At 54.5% G+C, this 23,522-nt stretch overlaps 3 protein-coding genes across 4 annotated transcripts; all 3 read left to right on the top strand.

Moving 5' to 3' along the window:
* Positions 1 to 1,548: 1,548 nt before the first annotated feature.
* Ntn5 (netrin 5) lies at positions 1,549 to 9,518 on the top strand. Its single transcript, XM_041658538.1, has 6 exons — positions 1,549 to 2,173; positions 6,096 to 6,284; positions 6,456 to 6,605; positions 6,887 to 6,940; positions 7,494 to 7,574; positions 9,144 to 9,518. Exons 1-6 carry the CDS (start codon positions 1,549 to 1,551, stop codon positions 9,503 to 9,505), a joined length of 1,461 nt encoding a protein of 486 aa, XP_041514472.1. The 3' UTR covers positions 9,506 to 9,518.
* A 3,899-nt stretch (positions 9,519 to 13,417) lies between these two features.
* Positions 13,418 to 18,086, top strand: Ca11 (carbonic anhydrase 11). 2 transcript variants are annotated; one of them, XM_041660448.1, is made up of 9 exons: positions 13,418 to 13,915; positions 14,003 to 14,077; positions 14,795 to 14,937; positions 15,908 to 16,093; positions 16,299 to 16,394; positions 16,534 to 16,606; positions 16,948 to 17,102; positions 17,198 to 17,558; positions 17,888 to 18,086. In XM_041660448.1, the coding sequence occupies exons 1-9, from the start codon at positions 13,849 to 13,851 to the stop codon at positions 17,911 to 17,913; spliced, it is 1,182 nt and encodes a 393-aa protein (XP_041516382.1). In that variant the 5' UTR covers positions 13,418 to 13,848; the 3' UTR covers positions 17,914 to 18,086. The 2 variants fall into 2 exon arrangements, with proteins under 2 accessions (XP_041516382.1, XP_041516391.1); XM_041660457.1 differs by having other exon boundaries at positions 13,421 to 13,915; positions 17,198 to 17,363.
* Positions 18,087 to 18,808: 722 nt separating this feature from the next.
* LOC121457347 (D-box binding PAR bZIP transcription factor) lies at positions 18,809 to 23,468 on the top strand. Its single transcript, XM_041666052.1, has 4 exons — positions 18,809 to 19,152; positions 19,961 to 20,371; positions 21,612 to 21,823; positions 22,971 to 23,468. The coding sequence occupies exons 1-4, from the start codon at positions 19,014 to 19,016 to the stop codon at positions 23,184 to 23,186; spliced, it is 978 nt and encodes a 325-aa protein (XP_041521986.1). The 5' UTR covers positions 18,809 to 19,013; the 3' UTR covers positions 23,187 to 23,468.
* Positions 23,469 to 23,522: the final 54 nt, after the last annotated feature.

Below are 23,522 nucleotides of genomic sequence, written 5' to 3'. Positions count from 1 at the left end.
CACTCTTCTCTTCTTCAGGCAGGTTTGACCAATGGCTGGGCCCTAGTAGCTGGGTAGGAGATGCATGCCTAAGTGGGGAAGGCAGGCAGGGTTTCTTATAGATCCCACCAGTCCAGCAAGGCTAACTGTAGGCCCGGATGGGCTGGGGCTAGATTCTGTCCGCCTCCCAAGAACATAAGAGAACTCACAGCCTGATACTTTACGGTGTTAGGAACCAGAAGGTGGAACTCGGAAATTACCCAGCAAGAAACGTGCTTACATGAGGGGCTAGGGCTTAGGGAAGCTGGCAAATTCTACACTAAGGCTCCAGAATCCTGGGGTAGGGATCAGGCCTATGATATGGGCAGGGGAAGCATCCTGTCTGATAAATGGCAGTGGGGCACAGGTCTGTGTAGCTCTCAGCCCAGCTACAGATTCAGAGGTAAGGGTTCATGCATAGGATCAGAGAAGTCCCCAGGTCTTCAGTTCTCAGTGGGGAAAGTGGAAGCCCTTAGTCCTAACACTTCCTGGACTCTGGATTTCCGGTTTCCAAGTGCCCTGACATCCGGCACACACCTTATGCCACTTCCTGCTTTTTGTCTTTCCTCCCATATTTAGATCCCAACATCAGCTCCCCCATCTGCTTTGAGGGCCTGAGCATTGTGGGGAATGTGGGTATTTGGATCTATGCCTGAGATTCAGGGTAGCAGGTGGGATCCCTGCCCAGAAAGGCCCTAAAAATCTAACTGCAGGGTCCTAACCCTGAGTCCTAACGGAAGTTTAGGCTTCTGCTCTCCAGCTCCAAGGTGTTGCGTGTTTCCAGCCCCCGTACTCCATCCTTCCCTCAGCTCTGTTCTCTGGCTGGACACCTGGGGGGGAAAGGGTTAAGGGCTGGGGTAGACAGCAGAGAGGCCAGGGCTGTTTGGCAATAATCCCTCTCCGTGCACAGGGTGTGGAGAACAAAGTTAGAACCCCATGTGGGAAAAGCTTCCACTCTGATCTACGTGGGCCGAGGCCTTGGTCTCCGCTTCTGATTTCCTATTGGGCACCACCGGCTGGCTCTCCCTTTCCTCTTAGGCTCCTCACGGTCCTCAGGCTTTCCCAAGTGTCTCTGAGCCGACCTGCTCTTTCCTCTCAGCCCCAGGTCCTCCTTGTTTCATGCCATCCAACTATCCATTCTGGTGTCTGTCCTCTGTCCTACAATCTGGCTTTCCCCCAGCCATGCCCTCCATCTCTTCCTTGACACACCCTTCTAGGTTTTCACATCTGTTGGTACCGCTGCTTCATCTGCCCCTCACCCTCTCCCCAGGGCCTCTACCCCCTTGACACTGATGGATAACTTTGGGGTGTTAAGCTCTGGATTAGTTCAGGCAAAATTCTTGATTTTGCTTGCGTTCTTTTCCCTCTGGGTTATGTAAACAGTAATTCTCCCCAGATGGAACTATTTTCCTCGCTTCAAGGCAGTTGGGGAGGGGGCTCAGGCAGGGCGGGAAGGGACGCAGGCCCACAGGGATCCTCAGCAGGGTGGAGGCTGACTGAGGCCCCATCTACCACCTGTCTACAGGTGCCATGCCCATTGCCTTCGTCCTCTGGCTTCTCCTTAGCCAGGCCACCTCAGATCCATGCTATGATCCAGGAGGGCGCCCTCGCTTTTGCCTCCCACCAGTGACCCGGCTGGCCCGCAGGGTAGAAGCACCCTGCCCTCAGACCTGTGCTCTCCCTGCAGCCAGCCCTGGCTCTCCCTGCAACGGCAGTCTGACCCTGGACCTGGATGGCCCCTTCCTCTTGACATCTGTCACCCTGCGATTCTGCACCCCAGGGCCTCCAGCCCTGGTTATTTCTGCTGCCTGGGCCCCTGGAGGCCCCTGGAGGCCACTATGGCGCAGGCCTGCCTGGACTGGAGCTCTGGGGGGGCCCGAGAGGGTTACCTTTCGCTCCCCACCAGGCCCCAAGGCCAAGATAGTGGTCAGCCACCTCCGTGTGGAGTTTGGGGGCCAGGCAGGGCTGGTGACCACTGGGGTAAGAGGCCGCTGCCAGTGCCATGGCCACGCAGCCCGCTGTGCTGCCCAGGCCCAGCCCCCACGCTGCCGCTGCCGCCACCACACTACTGGCCCAGGATGCGAGAGCTGCCGTCCATCCCATCGAGACTGGCCCTGGCGGCCTGCCACACCCCAGCACCCTCACGCTTGCTTGCGTAAGTCGCTTGGCCCCCTGGAACAACTAGCAATTCGCCCCTGTCCCAAAGCATGCAGAGTGCTCTCCCCTCAGAATTGCTTTGCTTTGCTCAGCCTCACACTGTGTGGTGACCTGGTTCCCTTTCCTTATTGGCCAAGGATGTCAGATACATACACCCCACACACACAAACACACCTACCTCCCCCCACACAAACACACCTACCCCCCACACCCACACCCCCACAAACACACCTACCCACCCCCCACACACATTCACAAACACACCTACCCACCCACACCCACATACCCCCACCCACAAACACACCTATCCACCCACACACCCACACCCACATACCCCCACCCACAAACACACCTACCTACCCCCTCACACACCCACAAACACACCTACCCACCACCCCCACACACCCACAAACACACATACCCACCCCCACCCTCCAAAACACACCTACCCACCCCCTCACACACCTACAAACACACCTACCCACCCCCTCACACACCTACAAACACACCTACCCACCCCCTCACACACACACCTACAAACACACCTACCCACCCCCTCACACACACACCTACAAACACACCTACCCACCCCCTCACACACACACCTACAAACACACCTACCCACCCCCTCACACACCTACAAACACACCTACCCACCCCCTCACACACACACCCACAAACACACCTACCCACCCCCACACACACATGTGCGCAGACACACCCACCCACACCCACGCACGCAAACACACACACACACACACACACACAGGAACCCCTCTGTCAGGGGCTCCACAAGCAGTCACCTGACACCAGAGCAGTACTGAGCAGAACATATCCCAGGGCCTGGTGTGGCACTGGGTTCGGGCAAGGGTCCAAGCACATACATCTCCTGACTCCTAGGGGACACGGCACAGAAATGTTTAATTATAAAACATTATGATGGACCACTGTCTGCATGGAGAGATTGTGACCACAATTCACTTACACAAGGTCACACAGGTCCCAGGTATGAGCATGGATCCCCTCCTGCTCAGCTCCCAAGGGCGCCATCATACTAGGTGCCCAGAGACTAGAGTATCCTGCGGGCTGCAGAGAAGCAGGGAGCCAGATGCACAAAGTGAGCACAGCTTCATCCCTCACTTGGGAGCACCTGCTGCCTGGGACACCACTCCCAGGCAGAAAGGAGAGTTGAGAAAACTGAGGGACTTGTCCTAGACGCTGTCACCCCCATTCCTCCAGCCACACTGTCCGCTCTGTTTCCACCTGTCTGTACCTCAGCCTTGTGGGTGATCAATGCACTGGCAGACAGGTGCAGACAGACGCACACATTCCTCAGCCTTTCAGGGAGGCCAAGTTCCAGCCTTCTGCCCTCCACCACCCCGGAATCAGCAGGGGAGACTCACGTGTCCTGAGGCTGGGGCAGGCTCCATCCTGGGCTTGGATAGGGCCTGGGTGCTAGGGAGGCTGTATTCCTGAGTATGATCACAGTTACCCAAGTTAAGAGAGGTGCAGCCCTGGGGACCTGGATGAAAAGCAGTGACACACTCCCGTGGCTTTACAGATGAGGCAGCTCCACTGTCCTCTACCTGTCATGTCTGCCTCTACAGAGGTCCTGGAACAGCACTGCCACGCAGAGCCATCTAAACCCTTGGGGAGGGCACGCAGCCTCACTAAACAGGGAGCAACAGAGGTGGGGGAAGGAGTGTCACTCTCTCAAGGACATGCAGCTGTCTCTACCTTTACTACATAGCCCCTCTGCTCTGCCCCAGGGGAGCTGCCAGCCCAGGCTCTCAGCCTCTAAATCCAGGTCCTGTCATAGAGGGCCCAGGTACTCTAATTTAATATCTCTCTGAAATTCCTGCTACACATACCGATCCCTGGGCCTGGTGATGCTGACTGAATTATTCTTCAATTTATGTGGGTGGGCTTTTGTTGTTTCAGTTTTTTTTAAAGACTTATTTATTTATTATGTATACCATGTTCTATTTGCATGTATGCCTGCAGGCCAGAAGAGGGCATCAGATCTCATCATAGATGGTTTTGAGCCTCCATGTGGTTACTGCGAATTGAACTCAGGACCTCTAAAAAGCAGCCAGTGCTCTTAACCTCTGAGCCATCACTTCAGCCCACCTCCCCCCATTTTTGACAGTGTCTCACTATGTAGCTTCAGCTGCCTGGAACTCAATATGTAGAGCAGGCTGGCCTCGAACCCATAGGACCCACCTGCCTTTGCTTCCTGAATACTGGGATTAAAAGTGATCCACCATGCCCAGCAATTTACGTGATTAAGAACTAGCTAGGCAGCGGACATTAGTAGTGTACGCCTTTAATCCATGCACTCAGGAGGCAGAGGCTGGCGGATCTCTATGAGTGTGAGGCCAGCCTGGTCTACAGAGAGAGTTTCTAGACTGCCAGGTCATCACAGAGAAACCCTGTCTCAAAAAACTAAAAGCACTAGCCAGGCATGGAAAAACTCTATTATATACCAGTACTCAGGAGATGGACGCAGTAAGAGCGTAAGTTCTAGGCCAGCCTGGTTTTCATGAGGCCCTGTTTCTCCTGCAGCCAACCAAACAAATGTATGAAAGGTTTCCTAGTGTTTCTGATCAGCAGTAGGGTATGTGAGATACCAAGGTCCTTGAGCTCACAGATGAGCACCAGAGAACCAGGAATGTTAAACACAGGGTCGTCCCTTCAAAGGGAGGGAGGGATAACCTGTTACACATGTTATAACCCAGAAGCTGGGAGCAGCCCTGGTTAATATCCTGGTGACCTTTGCACTATCTGTGTGGCTGAGACCACACCAGGTCCTCCCCCAGACCCTTGTTTATTGTTTTCAGTCTGCAGAACCCATCTTTATGAAAGATGTCACTTGTTCTTTACAGAGAGTTTCAAAGTAGTCATGTCTTGAGCTTTGTTGTGCACACAGGATTGAGTTCATTATCACCAGGAAACATCACCAAACTGTGTCGTGCTTAACTGTGCCTAAAATAAACTCCTCGGGGTCAGACTCTCAAAACTTGAGCCAGCACCAGTACTGAGTCGTGTTGAACTGAACTACTTTCTTGCTTCCCACGGGTCGTTACTCTGCTGGCTGTGGTGGTTGCAGAGCAGCGGGGTTTGATAGTTACTGCCTTCACGAATCTGAAAAATGCTCCCAGGAAAACACACGTGATCAACAATCTGTGGGCTTTGTGGAACCCTTAGGGCACAAGCCCAGACGCTGCTTCTGTTCCTTCCTGGCTGTGCTGCCTCCAGCAGGTGACTCCACCTCTGTGTGTCATTTAACCTATGAAATGGGATGGTGGTGTCCAGGATGGTACACACCAGAAAATAGTACCTAGCGCATGGAAGCACCACAGGCTCAGCGCACACTCCATGCTGGGTTCTAGGTTGAGCATGTTTATCTTTTTTTTTTAACTTTTTTTATTTAACTTTATTAAGTTCATTGGTGTGAAGGTGTCAGATCTCATGGAACTGCATTTTCAGACAGTTGTGAGCTGCCATGTGGGTGCTGGGAATCGAACCTGGGTCCTCTGGAAGAGCAGTCAGTGCTCTTAACCGCTGAGCCATCTCTCTAGCCCCGAGCATGTTTATCTTAATCTCCTTGGATGTAAACACAGCAAATGTCATCCTGAGCTACAGGATAGAGTAGTCCCCTTCATGCAGAGGCAGGGGTTCCCCAACCTAGCCCATTCTTTCAGCACTATGGCCTCTCAGGAGGGTCACAGGCTGGCTAGTCCAATGCCACAGCTCAGCATGAGAATTAAGACATCCTGGGAATGAGCCGAAGCCAGTTTCTAAAACCACAGATCTACCTTCTTTCCAAGAACAGGATGGTAGAGAGAAAGCTGGGGACGGGAGGTCGACCTGGCCCTAATGTGCCTGTATGACAGTTTCTGACATCATCTTATCCCCAGCCTGCTCCTGCAACCAGCATGCCCGACGCTGCCGATTCAACTCCGAGCTATTCAGGTTGTCAGGTGGCCGTAGTGGGGGTGTGTGTGAGCGGTGTCGCCACCACACGGCTGGGCGGCACTGTCACTACTGCCAGCCAGGGTTCTGGAGGGACCCAAGCCAGCCCATCACTAGTCACAAGGCATGCAGGGGTGAGTGTGGCCGGAAGCCAAGCCAAAGGGGAAAGGACACCGCTAGGATTCTGTACTGGCAGACACAGAGGTGGGTGTGAGGGAGGAGGCTAGCCGCTCAGGTCTGGGGGATGGTTCACAGACTGTAGGGAGCCTACTGGTCCCAAATAGCTCCTTCCTTTTGTCACAAAGCCTGCCAGTGCCACCCAATTGGAGCAACGGGAGGGATGTGCAACCAGACCAGTGGCCAGTGCTTTTGCAAGTTAGGGGTCACAGGCCTGACATGCAGTCACTGTGGTCCTGGATACCAGCAGAGTCGCTCACCCAGGATGCCCTGCCAACGTAAGTCCACAGCACTTGACCCCATAAACACTGAGCTGGGACAACTGTACTGTGGCTTTGGCTTTTGGGTGTCAGTGGATGAACTCTGATTGTTCAGAGAATCTGGGTCTGAAACTACATTACAGACTCTTCAACCTTGGGGAAAAGGCTAAGGTTTTGGGCTCCTTGTTCTTAAGAGGGAAGGGGAGGGTAAAGGATGGGTGCACCTTTGGAGTCGGCATGCCTGGATTCCTTCTGGTGATTCCTAGAGATTAAACTGAATTTCCCCTCTGCTCTGACAGGAATTCTGGAGGCAACAACTGCCCTTGCAACTACCCCTGTTGCGTCTCGGTCTGGTAAGAGGCTGGCATAGGCACTGTGGGCAGCAAAGGGGATCTGGGAAGGGCTTCCCGGGGCCGGAAGGGACCCAGCCCTCCTTTTAATATTCATTCATTCATTCATTCATTTATTTTTATTATTTTTTTCACTTGGTTTTTTGAGACAGGGTTTCTCTGTGAAACAGTCCCGGCTGTTCTGGAACTTGCTTTGTAGACCAGGCTGGCCTTGAATTCACAGAGATCTGCCTGTCTCTGCCTCCCAAGTGCTGGGATTAAAGGTGTGCGCTATCCCTACCCAGCGGTGTATTTTTCTGTTTTTTTTTTTTTTTTTTGAGATAGGGTTTCTCTGGGTAGCCCTGGTAGAACTTGGTCTATAGACCAGGTTAACCTCAAACTCATAGAGTGGCCTGTCTTGGCCTCCTGAGTGCTAGAATTAGAGGTGTGTGCCACCATGCCTGGCCTCCAGCCCTTACTGAGGTGTAGACAGTCCAACTGCCTGAGGAAATGGGGTGGGGAGAAGGGTTGTGCGCCAGGCCATGGAGCCCACTGCAGAGAGCCTGACCCTCCCCAGACCCACAGTGTCAAAACTACTGCAATGTTTCCGACACCAGTGTGCATATGAGCCTTCAGAGATACTGCCAGCAGGATTACGGTAAGTGATGGAGAAAAGGGGGCTGCTTTCTTCCCGCCCTGCCATTTTCTTATTTTAAATGGGAAAGAATGTTAGAGCCCAAAGGACTCTTCCTTGCCATGATGTACTAGAACAGAAGACAATGGTGAGGGACAGTGGGGAGGAACCCCTACCTTCTGTGTCTCCTTGTCCCCCATGCTCTGGCACTTGCAGTGTTCTCCTGTCGCCCGCCTGGCATCTGGAATGCTGGAGGAAGAGGGGCCTAGATGAACAAAGGGCCCTTGTTCTGCCTATCCTCCTTGCAGCTCCAGACGTGAGCCCCGTCCTCTCCTACGAGGGCACACCAGTCCCCAGTCCTGAGGCCCATGAACTTAGCTCTCATTCAGGAGTCAGGGCTAGCTAAGAGATACAAACCGACCCCAGTTACTTCCTTCTGTACCGGACCATGGCCCCTTTGCTCTCAGGATCATCAACCGACTTCCCTGTCACAAGCCTTTCAGGTGGAACTTCTTCCCGCCTCTTCTCAGGAGCACTGACCCACAGACCTTAACCTAGTCGCAGGCCTTGGCACTCAGTTCATCCTTTGGACCCCCAATTCACCCCAGACCCATCTCTCCCGAGGCCTCCACTCCTGGGGACCTTCTCAGCGTTCCACTAATACTCTGGTTTAGCTAGGAACAGCAGTGCAGGCTCAAAGTCGCCAGCTCTCAGAAGGCTGAGGCAGAAGGATTGCAATGAGTTCTGGATTAGTTTAGGTTACAGAGTAAGTCCTAGCCCAGCGTCAACACTTCACTGTGACCTCGTTGCCAGAACAAGGGAATCCTGAGGCTACCGTTAATAGTAACACGGTCCCAAAAGCTCTAGCCAGCATTATCAGAAGCTCTCAGCAAACTCTCGGTGCCTGACTCGCAGCATAGTCCTGAACCTCCACCTCCCTCATCTTTCTCAACCACAACCCTACTTCAAAGGGCCCTTAGGATCCTGATCGTGGACTTCCCCTCCCCCTCACATACACCACACTGGGCCCGGCTGCTGCGGCGCCTACAGCAGAAGGAGCGCGGTGGCGCCTGCCGCGGCCTGCGGCCTCCCACACCCAGCCGGCCCAGCCGCTAAGCTGAGCCCGAGCGCCCCAGAAGCCATGCGGGGTGGGAGTCGGCAGAGCCTCGACCTCGACGTGGGCCCACCATCCTAGACCACCTCACTCGCCTTCCCAGCTTTGATCCTGGCCTCTACTTCATATATTGAGTGGTTCTCAACCTTCCTAATGCTGGGACTCTTTAATACAGTTCCTCCTGCTGTGGTGATCCCCCTGCCCCCCAACCATAAAATTATTTTTGTTGCTGCTTCCGAACAGTAACTTTGCTACTGTTATGGATCATAATATAAAAATCTGTGCTTTCCGATGGTCTTAGAGACTCCTGAGAAAGGGTTCCACCCTAAAGGAGTCGAGACTCCACAGACTGAGAACCGCTAATCTCTACCCTGCCTGCCTCTTCCTACGCCATTCGGTAGGGTCTTCTCCACCAGGCCTGACCTCATCCCTCAGGGGCAGCCTCCCTCCCGCTTGTCTGACATGATGTCTTCCCGCAGTTCTGCACGCACAGGTTTCAGCGTCGGAGGCGGTGGGTCCTGAGTGGTGGCGCCTGGCTGTGCACGTGCTGGCTGTGTACAAGCAGCGCGCCTGGCCCGTGCGCCGCGGTGGACAGGAGGCCTGGGTGCCCCGCGCTGACCTGGCCTGCGGCTGCCTGCGCCTGCGCCCGGGGGTCGACTACCTGCTGCTGGGCAGTGCTGCGGCCAGCCCCGACCCTGCGCGCCTCGTCCTGGACCGCCACGGCCTCGCGCTGCCCTGGAGGTCACACTGGGCCCGGCTGCTGCGGCGCCTACAGCAGAAGGAGCGCGGTGGCGCCTGCCGCGGCCTGCGGCCTCCCACACCCAGCCGGCCCAGCCGCTAAGCTGAGCCCGAGCGCCCCAGAAGCCATGCGGGGTGGGAGTCGGCAGAGCCTCGACCTCGACGTGGGCGCTTCTCTGTAGAGCCAATCAGAAGCTGCGGCGCTCGTGGCGTCATTCCGCACGACGTTTAGCCAAAGGCTTGTCACGGAACAGCCTCAAGTCCGGTGGAATTGTGTCTACAGACCCCTGATCCATATTCTTTAGGAAGCGAATAAAGAAGGCCTTGAGTAAATTTGCCCAGCGGAAGTTCTAAATAATTTATCTGAGAGAAAGGGGCCAACGCTCTTAGAAAGGACTCCAGTGGAGACCCTGAGCGCTAGTTGGATTCGTGTCGCTTCGTGATTAACCAAAAGTCAATAGGCTAGGTATGGCTGGGAACGGCAAGACATTTGACAAAGGTGCCCAGTGGTCTCATATATCTAGAAAGTTTGGCATTCAGATACTTTAGTATTCTGATAGGTATTAAGATAGTCTCTGCAAAAGAAAAAACCTTGAATATCACCTGGTCTTGAAATATGGTGTAGAGCCATGGGGTACACATCTCAGCCTTGGCAGATGGAGGATTAGGAGCCCGAGGATTATCTAACAAGTGCTATTTGCAGATAAAACCGATTTATCTACATGAAGGATTTGGACTGGGCCTGGCCCATAGCAAGCACCAAATGAGTTTCCTGTAGTTATTTGAAAACCCAGAGGCCTCCCTGGCCTGGAGTACTCTGATGGGGAGGACCTTGCTGGGTGTGGAAGGCAGGGAGAGAGAGTTAAGGAAGTTCACAGGGGCTGTGGGAACCCTCGGAGCTATTGGGCCGCTGGCTGTGATGCCTCCCACCCAAGAGCCTGGATGAAAGTGTGGCTCAGAGGGAGCCTTATGTGTTTCTTGTGACTCAAACTTTGTTTCTAGCAGCCGAAGCAAATTGGCGTGGAATCCACATCTGTGCCACTTGCCGACCAGACCCTTCCCATCCCTCCCTCAAGGCGCCAGCCCTGCCTGTCTGTTCACAATAACGGAGGTGGCACAGGTGGCCGCCAGACCTCAAAGGAGGCCCCTTGTCCACCTCAAAGCATAGCCAACTGACTTCACTGCGGTGGTGGTGGGGGCGGATCTCCTGAAGCCTGTATTTGTTCTGTGAGGACCTAGCCTAGAAGGGGGGGTGGAGGGGAGGGGGGTTGGAAAGATTCAGAAACTGGGGCTGGGCCTGTAGCTCAACTCATAGAGTGCTTGCCTAGCATGCGTGGGTCCCTGGATTTGGTCCCCCTTACCCCGCTGAAAATCAGGAGTGCTGGTAAAAGTCTACCATCACAGCACTGGAGAGCTACAAGTAGGAACTAGAGGTCAGTCTGGGCTACATGAGACCCTCTCTCCAAAACAACAGCAAAACTCCAGCAACTAAAGGCAGAAGAGAGATTCCAAGCCAGGTATGGTGCACACCTGTAATCTCAGCACTTGGAAAACTGGGGCAGGAGGAGCTGGAGTTGGGATTTGAGGCTAACCTGGGCTATACTTTGCCTCATAAACCTATTTTTCACAGTAAACTATATGGCTTAAGAAAACAGGTATTAGCCGGGTAGTGGTTCACACTTTTAATCCCAGCATTTCGGAGGCAGAGGCAGGTGGATCTCCAAGTTTGAGGCTAGCCTGGTCTACAGAGTGAGTTCCAGGACAGGTCCATCATAATAATGAAGGGTGATATCTCAAATAATACTCAGGTGGGGGGCTGGAGAGATGGCTCAGCGCTTAAGAGCACTGACTGCTCTTCCAGAGGACCCGGGTTCGATTCCCAGCACCCACATGGCAGCTCACAACTGTCTGAAAATGCAGTTCCATGAGATCTGACACCTTCACACCAACAAACATAATAAAGTTAAGTAAATAAATAAAAAAAAAGTTAATACTCAGGTGGTGCAGGATTGCCATCCCAGCCACACAGAACATTGAGGCAGGAGGCCAGAAAGTTCAAGATCTCTCTGAACTAGAATGAGTTCAAGGCCTCACTGAACTCCATACTAAGAAACTGTATCAAAAGGACGCTACAAAAGGACTGGAGATGGACCTTATCTGCAGAATGCTAAAATCCCCTATTATGTCTGGAGCAACAGCAGAGCATCTGCCGAAAATTCCTGCAGCCAGGGGCTGGGGGCGTGACTCACCTATAGAGTGCTTGCCTAGCCTATATAAAAGCTTGGGGTTCAATCCTCAATAATGGGGAAAACAAACAAACAATACTTTAATCACACACGCTAAGACCCCTTTGTCAAATAAGGCCTTCTAGGTCCCAGGGTTTGTGGCGTTTTAGCAGCAGAGTGAGTGCTAGTCAGTACACTGCAGCAGATAACACCCTTGCTGGCTCCTCATTCCACCTGTGGAATCGGGCAGATGCTGACCCCACATTATGGACAGCTTCGGGGCTGAGAGAAAGACATAGCTGGGCCTTTCTGCCTGTGTTCCTGCTTCTGGTATGTTTGTTCTGCTTGCTCCCCATGCCCTGGTCTACATTTTTCCTTTGTTTTTTGAAACCTGGCCCAGGTGGTCTCCATAAACTTTTCCAACTCACCATGTCTCCTTGCCTGCCCCCCTCTGTCTAGAGGCCCACCATGTCTCCCTGCCTGCCCCCCTCTGTCTAGAGGCCCTCCATGTCTCCCTGCCTGCCCCCCTCTGTCTAGAGGCCCTCCTCAAGTCATTCGGTCTGTGACTGGCCCTCGCCTCTGCCTTTGTCTTTGCTCTCTGCATGAGTAACTATGTTTAGGGTCCTGATGTCCAGGTCTGTTTCTATGTTTCTGTCTTTTATCTCTGTCCTGCATTTCCTGCCGGAATGGTCCTTCTATCCGTCCCTTAGTGTCTGCCTCACCCTATGTCTTTCTTTGTATCTGTTTGGCTCTGTCTCTCTTCTTGCCTGCCCTTCTGGCTCCTTTAATCCCATGGGTGGGTCACTCTGCTTCAAACTTTAATGTATTTCTTTTCTTTTTCTTTTCGTTTTTCTTCTTTCTTTCTTTGTCTCAATTTCATTTTCAAGACTGGGTTTCTCTGTGTAACCCTGGCCTCCTGGGACTTGCTCTGTAGACCAGGCTGAACTTAAACTCAGAGATCCACCTGTCTCTGCCTTCTGATTGTTGGGATTAAAGGCGTGAACCTCCACTCCAACTTCTAAAGTTATCTCTTGGTGCCTGCCTCTTCCCACCTCTTTGTCCTTCTGTGTCTCATTTGTTCTCGTTCTTTGTGGCTTGCCAGTTGTTTTGTTTAGACAAGCAAGGTCTTATTGTGCAGTCTAGGCTGGCTTCAAATCTTCACCCCCTGAATGCTGGGGTCACAAGTGGGAACCGCCATGCTTGGTCTGTGTGTTTACTGTCTTTGTCTCTTTCCCTGTGTGCCTGAGCTCTTGTCTCTCTGTCTCTATCTCATCTTTCTGCATGGCATCTTGATCATTTTTTTTTCCTCTAAGCATGTCTCTGACTCTATGACTCTAATGTGTCTCCGTACTTGTCTTCCCCCCCCTGCCTGGTTCTGAACATGAAGTCTCTCTGTGTCTCTCTTTCTCTGTCTCTCCCTCCTATCTGACATCTTGCTCTCACCCGCCCCCACACACACCTTTCTGAGCACTCAGCTCGCCTCCAGCCTTCGCCTCACACCGAGTCCCCTAAGCCTCTACCTCCCCCTCCCGGCCAGCTGCCTTTCTGCACTCCAGGTCCCCAATGCCTAGTGGCATTCTGGCCTTGGCACCTGGAGCAGGGGGCCTCGGGCTCTCTCAGCTGCAGCTCCTCCCTTCCCAGGGCTGGGTCCCCGGGTGAGGCCCTTTTTACTGCGGAGGCCCCCAGTCAAATATCAAACCAGTGGGAGCAAGCGGGTGGGGAAAGAGGGAAGCAGGATCAGAGGTGATGGGGGTGGGGATAGGGAGGGAACGTGGGAAGAGGAGGAGGAGATGGAAAGGGAGAGGCAGCACCGGGCGAGGGAGGAGGTGAGATAGAAAGGAAGGCTGAGTCGAACAGGGAGGAGGAGGACCGAGGGAAGAAGAGCAGGCAGGGTGAGGGAGGAGGCGGAGGGAGTGCACGCGGCGAGCGCGCGGCTGGGTTCGCTGGATGAGAGCGAAGAGGGGGTGTGCATCGGCACCAACAGGGACCCGGGGCCGGCGAGACCGATCGCAGCTCTGGGAGATAGAACGAGAGCAGGGCGCCGGCCCAGGCAGGCGGAGGAGTGCGCTTCAAACGGGCACTGGGGTGCGCGGTCCTAGCCCCTGCATCTCGGGAGCTAGATCTCCCGTGCTGGGGACAGCCAGGCTGGAAGTCCCAGGAGGAGGGAAGGGAAGAACTAGGGGGCTGGGAGCTGGGAAAGGGTCGCTCCGAGGCCTCTTGGATGGGGGGTGCGGCTCGCCTGAGCGCCCCTCAAGCGCTGGTACTCTGGGCCGCACTGGGAGCGGCAGGTAAGACCTGGGGGTCCGGGCAGTAGCCCCTAAGGGAGGAGCGGGGTGGGGTGCCTAGGAGAGGGATGCAGGCTGCTCTCTTCCTAGCTCACATCGGACCTGCACCTGATCCCGAGGACTGGTGGAGCTACAAGGAGAATCTCCAGGGAAACTTCGTGCCAGGTGCAAACAGGGTGGAGACCCGGAGCCCGACCCCGTTTTCCTAGGCGCTGTTTTCCCCAGACTCCAGACTTTGGGTCCTCGATCCTCTCATCTTCCACAGGACCAACGCTCCCAGCCCCTTCTTTCTTCCCCCAGGAGTGAGCCCCGGCCTCTGAACCTCAGCGGCTCACCACGGGACATTATACATGCGCATTTCAAGTAGTGAGTGGGAGTGAGTGCAAGGAAAGAAAAGTGTGGGGGTGGAGAGATGGAGGTGGTGTTTGCCGCCGGAGGCCGGTCCTATTCCTGCTGAAAGCACTGGCTCGGTAGCGGTAGCGCACGTCCCTGCCCCGCCCCTCACCCGTGTCTTCCAAGCCCTCTTCTGCAACTCTCCCCTAATACTCTAATCCAGCTGTGGGACTTGGGAGACTAAAAGAACTACAATTCCCATGGGGCATTGGGACAGACAGGAGATGAATTAGTTGGTTTCACCTCTGAGGCCTATTGGGAGTTGTAGTTCTGTTTTTACATAGCCTTAAGTTGGGAACAATACATGGAGGAGTTAGGAGCTTCTGGGAAAGGATTCCAAAATTCATTTAGGAAATAGGATTCTGGCTTTTCTGTGCTTTTCTCTTAGCTTCAGATTTCTGCCCTCTTTCTTCAGACGGGTTGGTTATCCCTGCCCCAGTCCAGCACAGCAGATCCTGACCGGGATCCAGTCTGTTTCTGTTCCCACAGGGCCTCCCTTCTGGGGCCTGGTGAACGCTGCCTGGAGCCTATGCGCTGTGGGAAAGCGGCAGAGCCCCGTGGATGTGGAGCTGAAGCGGGTTCTTTACGACCCTTTTCTGCCCCCACTCAGGCTCAGCACCGGGGGAGAAAAGGTAAGGAGCCTTGCATTGGGGTGAGTTTGAGCAGAGGGCCTGTGCTGAGGCGGATGGTAGCTGTGGGGAACAAAAGGTACCAGCTGGGTGGAGAGAGGCGAGGCGCCTCACTCTCTGCAGATCCCCTGTTCTTCCATTTCCCACTGGTTTCCTCGACTTCCCATGTTTGCCAAAACTGATGAAAACAAAGTGCAACCCATGCCAAGCGTTTGAAAAGGCTAAACCCACGGATGTGCACAGGACCCACACTATAGGTGCCGTTTTCTCATCTTTAGTCTATCTTCTATATTACACACACCTAGGTACCATTTCTTTAAGAAAGGCCAAAGCCTCAGTCATTTTCTAGTCTGTCCCTCAGTTCCTCAGATCTACTTTCACACTAGGCTCATGACAATCATTCCTGTCCTTTTCATTTCCTGCCCCTCCATCTTCCGCCCTTATCCAGTCCTCCCAGTCCTTCGTCTAGCCTTCTGCTCTATAGCCTGTAATCCATTATTCAAACTAAAGCCCCAACTCCTATGTCATCCTAGCTACATAGGAGGCAGAGGCAGGAGGATCTCTGTGAGTTAGAGGCCAGCCTGGTCTACAAACCAAGTTCCAGGACAGGCAGAGCTGTTATAGAAAGAAACCCTGTCTCAAAACAAACAAACACACAAAATAAATAAATGAATGAATGAAAGGAAGAGGAAAGACTTACTCTATAGCCTCGTCTGGACTTGAACTCATGGCACTCCTCCTGCCTCGGCTTCCTCGGGGCTAGGATTACAAGCCTGAAATAGTACTCCTGGTCCAGTACTTGTTAACCGAATTAATTCATCAGTGTTGAATACCTGTAGAAGACATGGTCTGAGTCTGGGGAGTGGCTTCTACCTAATCAATATTAAATTGTTGGACTCAGGGAATGGACGAGTGGAGCATGGGGGGGAGCCATCTCTCTCTGTGTCCCCAATAGCTTCTGCCTCTCCTGCAGCTCCGGGGAACCTTGTACAACACTGGCCGCCACGTCTCCTTCCTACCTGCATCCCGCCCTGTGGTCAACGTGTCTGGGGGTCCTCTTCTTTATAGCCACCGACTCAGTGAACTTCGGCTGCTGTTTGGATCTCGAGATGGGGCTGGCTCTGAACACCAGATCAACCACCAGGGCTTCTCTGCTGAGGTGGTGACCTCTAACCTATGACCCTCCACACCAGGCCACCCTATTTTTTTTTTATCTTTACCTCATTCATCTACCAAAGGCTACCTGTCCCCACCCTAAGTACTTATCCCTAATGCAATTCTGAACACCAAAAGCCTTAGCGTTGAAACCATCCTCTCGACTCCTCTGCTAAGGACCCCTTCTCCTTATGCCCCTACTCCCCCAGGTGCAGCTAATCCACTTCAACCAAGAACTCTACGGGAATCTCAGTGCCGCCTCAAGGGGCCCCAATGGCCTGGCTATTCTCAGCCTCTTTGTCAATGTGAGGGAGGCAAGATGGGCAACTGGCTTCCAGGGTGCGAGGGCCAAGGGAGGCTGGGAGGCTAGGTTCCTTATTCTGGGGTGGTGGGCCTTTGGGGAGCCCTGGGCTGCTGTCTCCTCGCCTCATGCCCCCTGCATAGGTGGCTGGCAGCTCCAACCCATTCCTCAGTCGCCTCCTCAACCGGGACACCATCACCCGAATCTCCTACAAGAGTAAGTCCCCAAGCTTGGGGTGGAATCCCAGCTGTGAGAGAGGCTGGGGAAGGAGGGTGACAAGGCCAATCTGGGCTGCAGAGTGGGTTCAAGGCCAGTCTGGGCTACTTAGTAAGATCCAATGTCAAGATAAGAAGTGAAGAGAGTGGCTGGAGATGGAGCGTGGTGATAGAATCCTGATTTGAACCCCTCAGGGAAGGGCTCAGTGGTACCTGCCTGGCATGCCTGAAGCCTAGGTTCAATCTCCTACTGCAACCAAAACAGCGAACTCCCCATGTATTGCTTGTGCACAGGTGGGTTCCCAGGGGACACCCTTTCATGCTGGTTTGATATCCCCTCAGATGATGCCTACTTTCTTCAAGACCTGAGCCTGGAGCTCCTGTTTCCAGACTCCTTTGGCTTCATCACCTATCAGGGCTCTCTCAGCACCCCTCCGTGCTCCGAGACTGTTACCTGGATCCTCATCGACAGGGCTCTCAATATCACCTCCCTCCAGGTGACCACGTGTGCATGCTGCCCCATCCTAAGTACTGCATTCCCTGGGCTCCGACCTTCGCACTCACCCATGTCTTCCTGCGCTTATTGAGGCAGATGCACTCCCTGAGGCTCCTGAGCCAGAACCCCCCATCCCAGATCTTCCAGAGCCTCAGCGGTAATGGCCGGCCCCTGCAGCCCTTGGCCCACAGAGCCTTGAGGGGCAACAGGGACCCCCGGCACCCCGAGAGGCGCTGCCGAGGCCCCAACTATCGCCTGCATGGTATGCTTCATGTGTACTCTCCTCGATACAGTCCGCATTATTCCAGGGCTATCTGTGGGACACATTCCTCAGTCCTTTCTCCTACTCCCCACCGAGACACCTGTTTTCCTTGTGGTACAATTACATACTCATCCATGCCCTCTGCCTACCAGCACTTTCCAAGATGGTACGGTCCAAGTCACCTGTTTACAAATGGTATGACCCTACTTATGGCTAGAGTCTTGTCTTGGCTATCCCCTTTCTCAAAGTCAACGTGGTACAATCCCTCTGTCTTCTTCACTGCCCCCGGAAATCCTCTCAACAGGGTACGATGGTACAGTCCAGACTCCCATTTTTTTTTTTCCCCCCTTCGTGTACAACAACCTAATCTGCACGTCCCATCTGACCCTCTTCCCTCCCTAAATGGTCCGATCCAGGAGCTATTTCCCCCAGTTTGGTTTATTCCAGCCTCCTTTAGCAGCCAGACTGTGGTAGAGCCTTATGTGCTCAGACTCCCCACCACAAGCCGACGCCTTCTTTTGCAGTGGACGGTGGTCCTCATGGTCGCTGAGACCGCCCCCCCAACAGAGGATTACTCCCGCCTGTTCTGAGCTTCCTCACGAGGAAAGGGGAGTCACCCTAAAACAAAGCTATTAAAGGGACTGAATGTGTCCAGCTTCTCGGTGGTTTGATTTTCAGTCGCGATTGAGAAATATCAGGGTATTAAAAAAAATCTTTCCTGAAGCTCACGTCTTTCTGCTTTAACCTGCTGTAATTGGTGTTCTGCGTTTTTCCTCAAGCAACGAGCCCGTGTCCACGCGGCTGCTTTAAGAGGCACCCCCACCTGTCCCACACTCGAATCGGGCAGCACGCGCAGGCCCATGTGCTTCCCCTTCTTCCTGCCTCATTGGCTCGAAGTGGGTCACGGTCCCGCCCCCAGCGCCTCCTCTCATTGGCCAAATATAGGTCAGTGTCCCGCCTCCTTCCAAAAGGAGAGGCAACTTCACAAGCTCGAACCCCTCACGCGCCTCCAGGGTCTTGGCAGATCCCGTCACTTCATTGGCTGAGCGTCTCAAGGGCTCGAGATGTAATTGGCCCTTGCTTGAGGCCCGAGGGAGGCACGAGGCTGGGGTGCACAGTCCAAGAGGAGGGAGGGGGCCCAGAGGAGGGGCACGCGCTCTGGCGTCGGGTGTTTTGGTTTGGTTTTTTTTTTTTTCCGCGAAAGAAGTTTGCTTTGGCCACGCCTCAAGGCAGCCGCCTCCTCCTGCCCCCCTCCTCCGCCCCTGGGCGCACACCTCTGGGTGCAGATTGCAAAGCGCCTTTCCTTGCGAGAAGTGCAAAATTTTCAAGAGCCAGAGGTTCGCCCAGTGGTACAGAAGGAGCGCGCGCCGGTGTCTCTTGGGGACTCTGAGTTGCAAAGAGGCTGCTTGGTCCCCCACTCGCCCTGACTATAGGATCCTCCCAGGACACTCGGGAGTTGCACCTTTCTGCAGAGAGGACTGGCTGGCTCTCGGAGATCTTAGGATCTGCAGCGATCGGATACTGGAGGCTTGCACGCCACTCGCTCCCGACCCTGGGACACACTCGCCCGAACCGCAGGAGTGTGCAGGTGACTGGCCTATCATCGTCGACTCTCCATGAGCTCATGAACCTGGGAGCAGGTGTCCGGCGATGGCGCGGCCTCTGAGCGACAGGACCCCGGGCCCCCTGCTGTTGGGAGGCCCGGCCGGAGCCCCCCCTTGCGGGGGAGCGTTGCTTGGGCTGCGGAGCCTTCTGCAGGGGACCAGCAAGCCCAAAGAGCCGGCCAGCTGTGAGTTCTAGTCTCACTGTCTTAAGGACTCAAATGTTGGGGTGGTGGTTCGTGGCACCTGTGTGCTAGGTATCTCGTCTTTGCTAGTCCTCATTCGGTCACTCAGGTGTTTAGCCATCTCAGTCTCCCCGCGTCCATGGCCAAATCTGACACCTGGAAGGCCCAAGAGTCAAGTCCCCAGAGTCTTCCTCCATTAGGACGCAATCTAGGTGCCAGCCCCCTCTGTCTTCCCCTTAGCCTCGGAGTCTGGACCCCTGGCGTCCTGGGGAAGGGAGGGGGTGTGTCGGATGCTCACACGGTGCTGACACGGGCTTGGGCGGGGCCTCACGGGGTCACGTGGAGACTAGAGACTGGGAATGTGCCTGAGCGGTGGCGCCCCTTCCTGCCCCGAAAAGAGCGTGGGGGAGGGGATGAGGGTGCAAGCGGTGGGGGAATTACTGAGCTGTTACTTTTTCTCTCTCACCTGCCCGACCTTTCACCCATCCTGTCTCTAAATCCCTCTTTGTAAACTTGCATCTTTTGTCTCTGGGTTTTTTCTGACATTATCCTCTCTACACTTCCTCTTTCCTCTCTTTGGGTCCCTGTCGTCTTGTCCCTCTCTCTGGGACTCCCCATCCTCTGTCTGTATATCCCCTCCTCTTTCTGGGTTCCCATTTCCCTCCTTGTCCCCACTTCTCTGGGTCTTTGCCCTATGACTCCCATCTCCTCACTTCTTTGTATTTTCGCCATGCGGGTTTCTATACTTCATCTGTGACTTGGGGTTCCTCCTGTGTGTCTCCATCCCATTCCGTCTCTCCCTGACCCACAGGTCTCCTGAAGGAAAAGGAGCGGAAGGCGACTCTGCCCTCAGCTCCCGTTCCGGCACCGGGCCTGGAAACGGCTGGCCCAGCCGATGCCCCGACTGGGGCGGTTGGTGGCGGTGGGTCCCCGCGGGGGCGCTCAGGGCCGGCGGCTGGCCCGAGTCTTTTTGCGCCGCTGCTGTGGGAACGCACTTTGCCTTTCGGCGACGTGGAGTACGTGGACCTGGACGCCTTCCTGCTGGAGCACGGGCTCCCGCCGAGCCCGCCGCCCCCCGGGGCCCTGTCGCCGGTACCCTCTCCGGCACGCACGCCCGCGCCCTCCCCGGGGCCCGGCTCTTGCGGCTCCTCTTCCCCCCGCTCGTCGCCGGGGCACGCCCCCGCGCGGGCTACGCTGGGAGCCGCCGGCGGCCACCGCGCAGGTGCGGTGAAGGGGCGGGGCTGGCGGGCAGGGGACGGGCGTCGCCATGGTTTTAGAAGTCTGTCCGATGAGATGCCGTGATCCATTAGGGCATCTGGGCCCCCAAATGCGAGAGGGTTGTCTAGTGAGAGGATGTATTTTTCTCTAGGACTAAGTTTCCTCATGCTCTTGGAGCCAAGACTAGAAACTCAGAACACCTTAGTTAACTGGGGAGCGGACTGTCTCAAAGTCCCTGTCCAGATTTTGGGAAACGAGATAGGACTGGACTTAAAGGACACCTAAAATAGGAGCAGGCCAGAGCTGGGCGCTAGGTTCCCGGCTCCACCCCCTCCTTTCCAGTTGAGGTTGTTGCATTCTGGTTCTCAGAGTCTTGAAGCAGAGAATGTCGGGGTCCCGATTCTGTATTGTCCAGAGGGAGCTCCCCATATTCCTGCGACGGGCACCTAGGATCTTAGAATTGTGGCAAAGGGCTTGTTAGCCGGTTCCCCCGCGATCCCCCTTAAGTGCGGGGTGGGGAGGTAGGATCCTTGGAGATGTTGGAGCTGATACCAAAAGGAACAAGAGGGGAGGCGACCCCCCCCATCAAGACAAGGAGTCTCGATGTGGGACGCCTGGGTACACCTGTCCCTGATCCGACCTCCAGGCAAAACACTGCTGCACATTCCCGCGCCACGTGAGTCCTCCTTCCCTGCTGTGCGCACGCGCTCTCACGCGCGAGGAGGCGGGGCCGGGGAACGTGAGGGTGCGTGGGGTGGGGGGGAGAGAAGGGAAGCAGTCGGCCACACGTGATGCAGCCCTGAACCGGTGTCCTCGTTTGGCCCCGACTTGTCTGTTCTTAAAGGCACAGGCATCTGCTTTTTTTAAAGCCAAGCTCCTGGAACCTCGGAGCAGCTTCTGCTTTTCCATCACTCTTAGGAGTGAGCCTAACAGGTTTAAACTCTGAGCATACAGAGGATTCAGTAAGTAGAACTCAGACGAGAGTGGGAGCAAAGCTAATACCGAATCTGAAGTTTGGAGGTTTTGGAAGCTGCTAGCAGACTCACGGGATGTTTGTGCCTTACTCGTAAAGGTAGAATTACTTTCATGGAGGCTGAGGGTCTTTGTCATAGGGTTGATGCTTGACCGGCAGGCTTTGTGTTAAGTGCAGAAACTGCCCAGCGGTTTCTAAGATGGAGGGTGCCTCTGAAACAGCAGTCCCCAAACTGAATACTCAGGAACTCAAGTGATGTGTATTTCTCCAGGCTTGACCTCCAGGGACACACCCAGTCCTGTGGACCCAGACTCCGTGGAGGTGCTAATGACCTTTGAACCTGATCCAGCTGACCTTGCCCTGTCAAGCATTCCAGGCCATGAGACTTTTGACCCTCGGAGACACCGCTTCTCAGAGGAGGAACTGAAGCCTCAGCCAATCATGAAGAAGGCAAGGAAAGTCCAGGTGCCTGAGGAACAGAAGGTGAGCCGGTGTGAGGCATGGCCTTGATCAGGAAGGAAGCTTCTCTTTGGGATGAGGTCTCAGAACCCTATAGGCATACCTGATTCATGAGGCTCCTAGGGACAGGCTTTGTCCTGAGAGTCACCGAGATGGTGTCACTGTGGAGTCCAGTCACACGGACCTAGAACCCCCATGTGGATCAGAGACCTCATTGCCTGCTACAGCTTTCTTTAGCCTCCTATTAGCTTCTCAGCAGCTGGCCTGGCTGGGGCTGACATTGGCAGCCTGGGGCCTGGAAGTCACCTGTTACCAGCCATGTTCTAATTTGCGGGAGTTTCAGCAGCAAATGAATCCTAACGTTCTGGTTTTGCTCTTATTGGGGTCTCTGCTAGCGAAGAAGGCTTCTCTCACGTCTTTGCCACGACCTTGTATTATAGCCATCTAGCATCCAGTTCCCTCTTAAGTGGTGCTTTCTTCTTCAGCGCTCAGCTGTTGCTAGGGAATGTGAATGAGTCCTGGCAGGCTGGGACCTTTAATTAGGAAGCTGGGTGGAGGACCCTTGGAATAATCCTCAGGGGAAGCATGAGCCTCCAGCTCTTCCTTCAGTTAGTTACTGGAGGGAGAAAGGGGAGGGCAGACAGCCCCCATCCATCAGTAAGGGCAGAAGGAAAGAGACTGGGTCGGATCATTGGGTCTACTTACAGCTCGTATTTACTTACTGAGATGAGGTTGCCTTGGCAACCAGGACATCAAACCTCATGGGGAGGGGGTGCTAACCAAGCTTTTCTTAGCAACCAGGGTCTGGAAAGGTGATGTTGTAGGGCAGTGTGCTCTTCCATGGGATAAGCCCCTTAGACCCTGAAGGTCTCGTTGCTAGGTAACAAACATCCATAGCAACCAGCTTTCCATAGGTCCTTGTCAAGTGGGAGGCTTGCTCTGCACAGTGGAGAATTGACCAGGTCTGTTTTTTTACGTATGTGTGCCTGGAATCTATCTCGCGTTTTACTTTCTGCTAGGGATCTGCTCTTAGCAGGTAGGGCAGTAGACAGCAGAACCTTGGGTACCTATCCCAGCATAGACATTTAGGTCTTATGCTGTGGGAGTGTTTCCAGACCTGCCACTTGTTCCTTTGTTGGATCTCAGTGCCTTTCCACTCCTCTGTCCCCAGGATGAGAAGTATTGGAGCCGAAGGTACAAGAACAATGAGGCAGCCAAGAGATCTCGAGATGCACGAAGACTCAAAGAGAATCAGATATCGGTGCGGGCAGCTTTCCTGGAGAAGGAGAATGCCCTATTGCGGCAGGAGGTGGTGGCTGTGCGGCAGGAGCTGTCCCATTACCGCGCTGTCCTTTCACGCTACCAGGCCCAGCATGGGACACTGTGAGGCTCCTTCCACCCTGCCTGGGCAGTGCCCTATTCCTTACTTAGACTTGCACCTGACACTCTTCCTCCCTCCTTGTTCCGTGGCCGATGGTCTGGCCAGCTAGGTGACCCCAGGGACGTCATGATACAGACAAATACATTTATATTTTTAAGAAAAAGCTAGCCTTCTCCCACCTCCCTCGTGGGGGTGGGGAGGGTCCTGTGTGTGCTCTTAGCACTTCGGGGAGCCTGTCTACCCAACCGCCTCCGTCAACACAAACCTGAATAAATCTTGAGAACCCAGGAGACAGCTCTTGTGGGGGACAAAGCAGCTACTGGCTCTGAGTACAAAGCCAGC

The sequence above is a fragment of the Microtus oregoni genome, unplaced genomic scaffold (genome assembly GCF_018167655.1).
Source record: "Microtus oregoni isolate MIOR12 unplaced genomic scaffold, Mior012 000000F_ref0000247, whole genome shotgun sequence".
NCBI classification, from domain to species: Eukaryota; Metazoa; Chordata; class Mammalia; order Rodentia; family Cricetidae; genus Microtus; species Microtus oregoni.
Note: the sequence above shows the minus strand (reverse complement) of the source record. Positions and strands in the feature narration are given on the sequence as shown.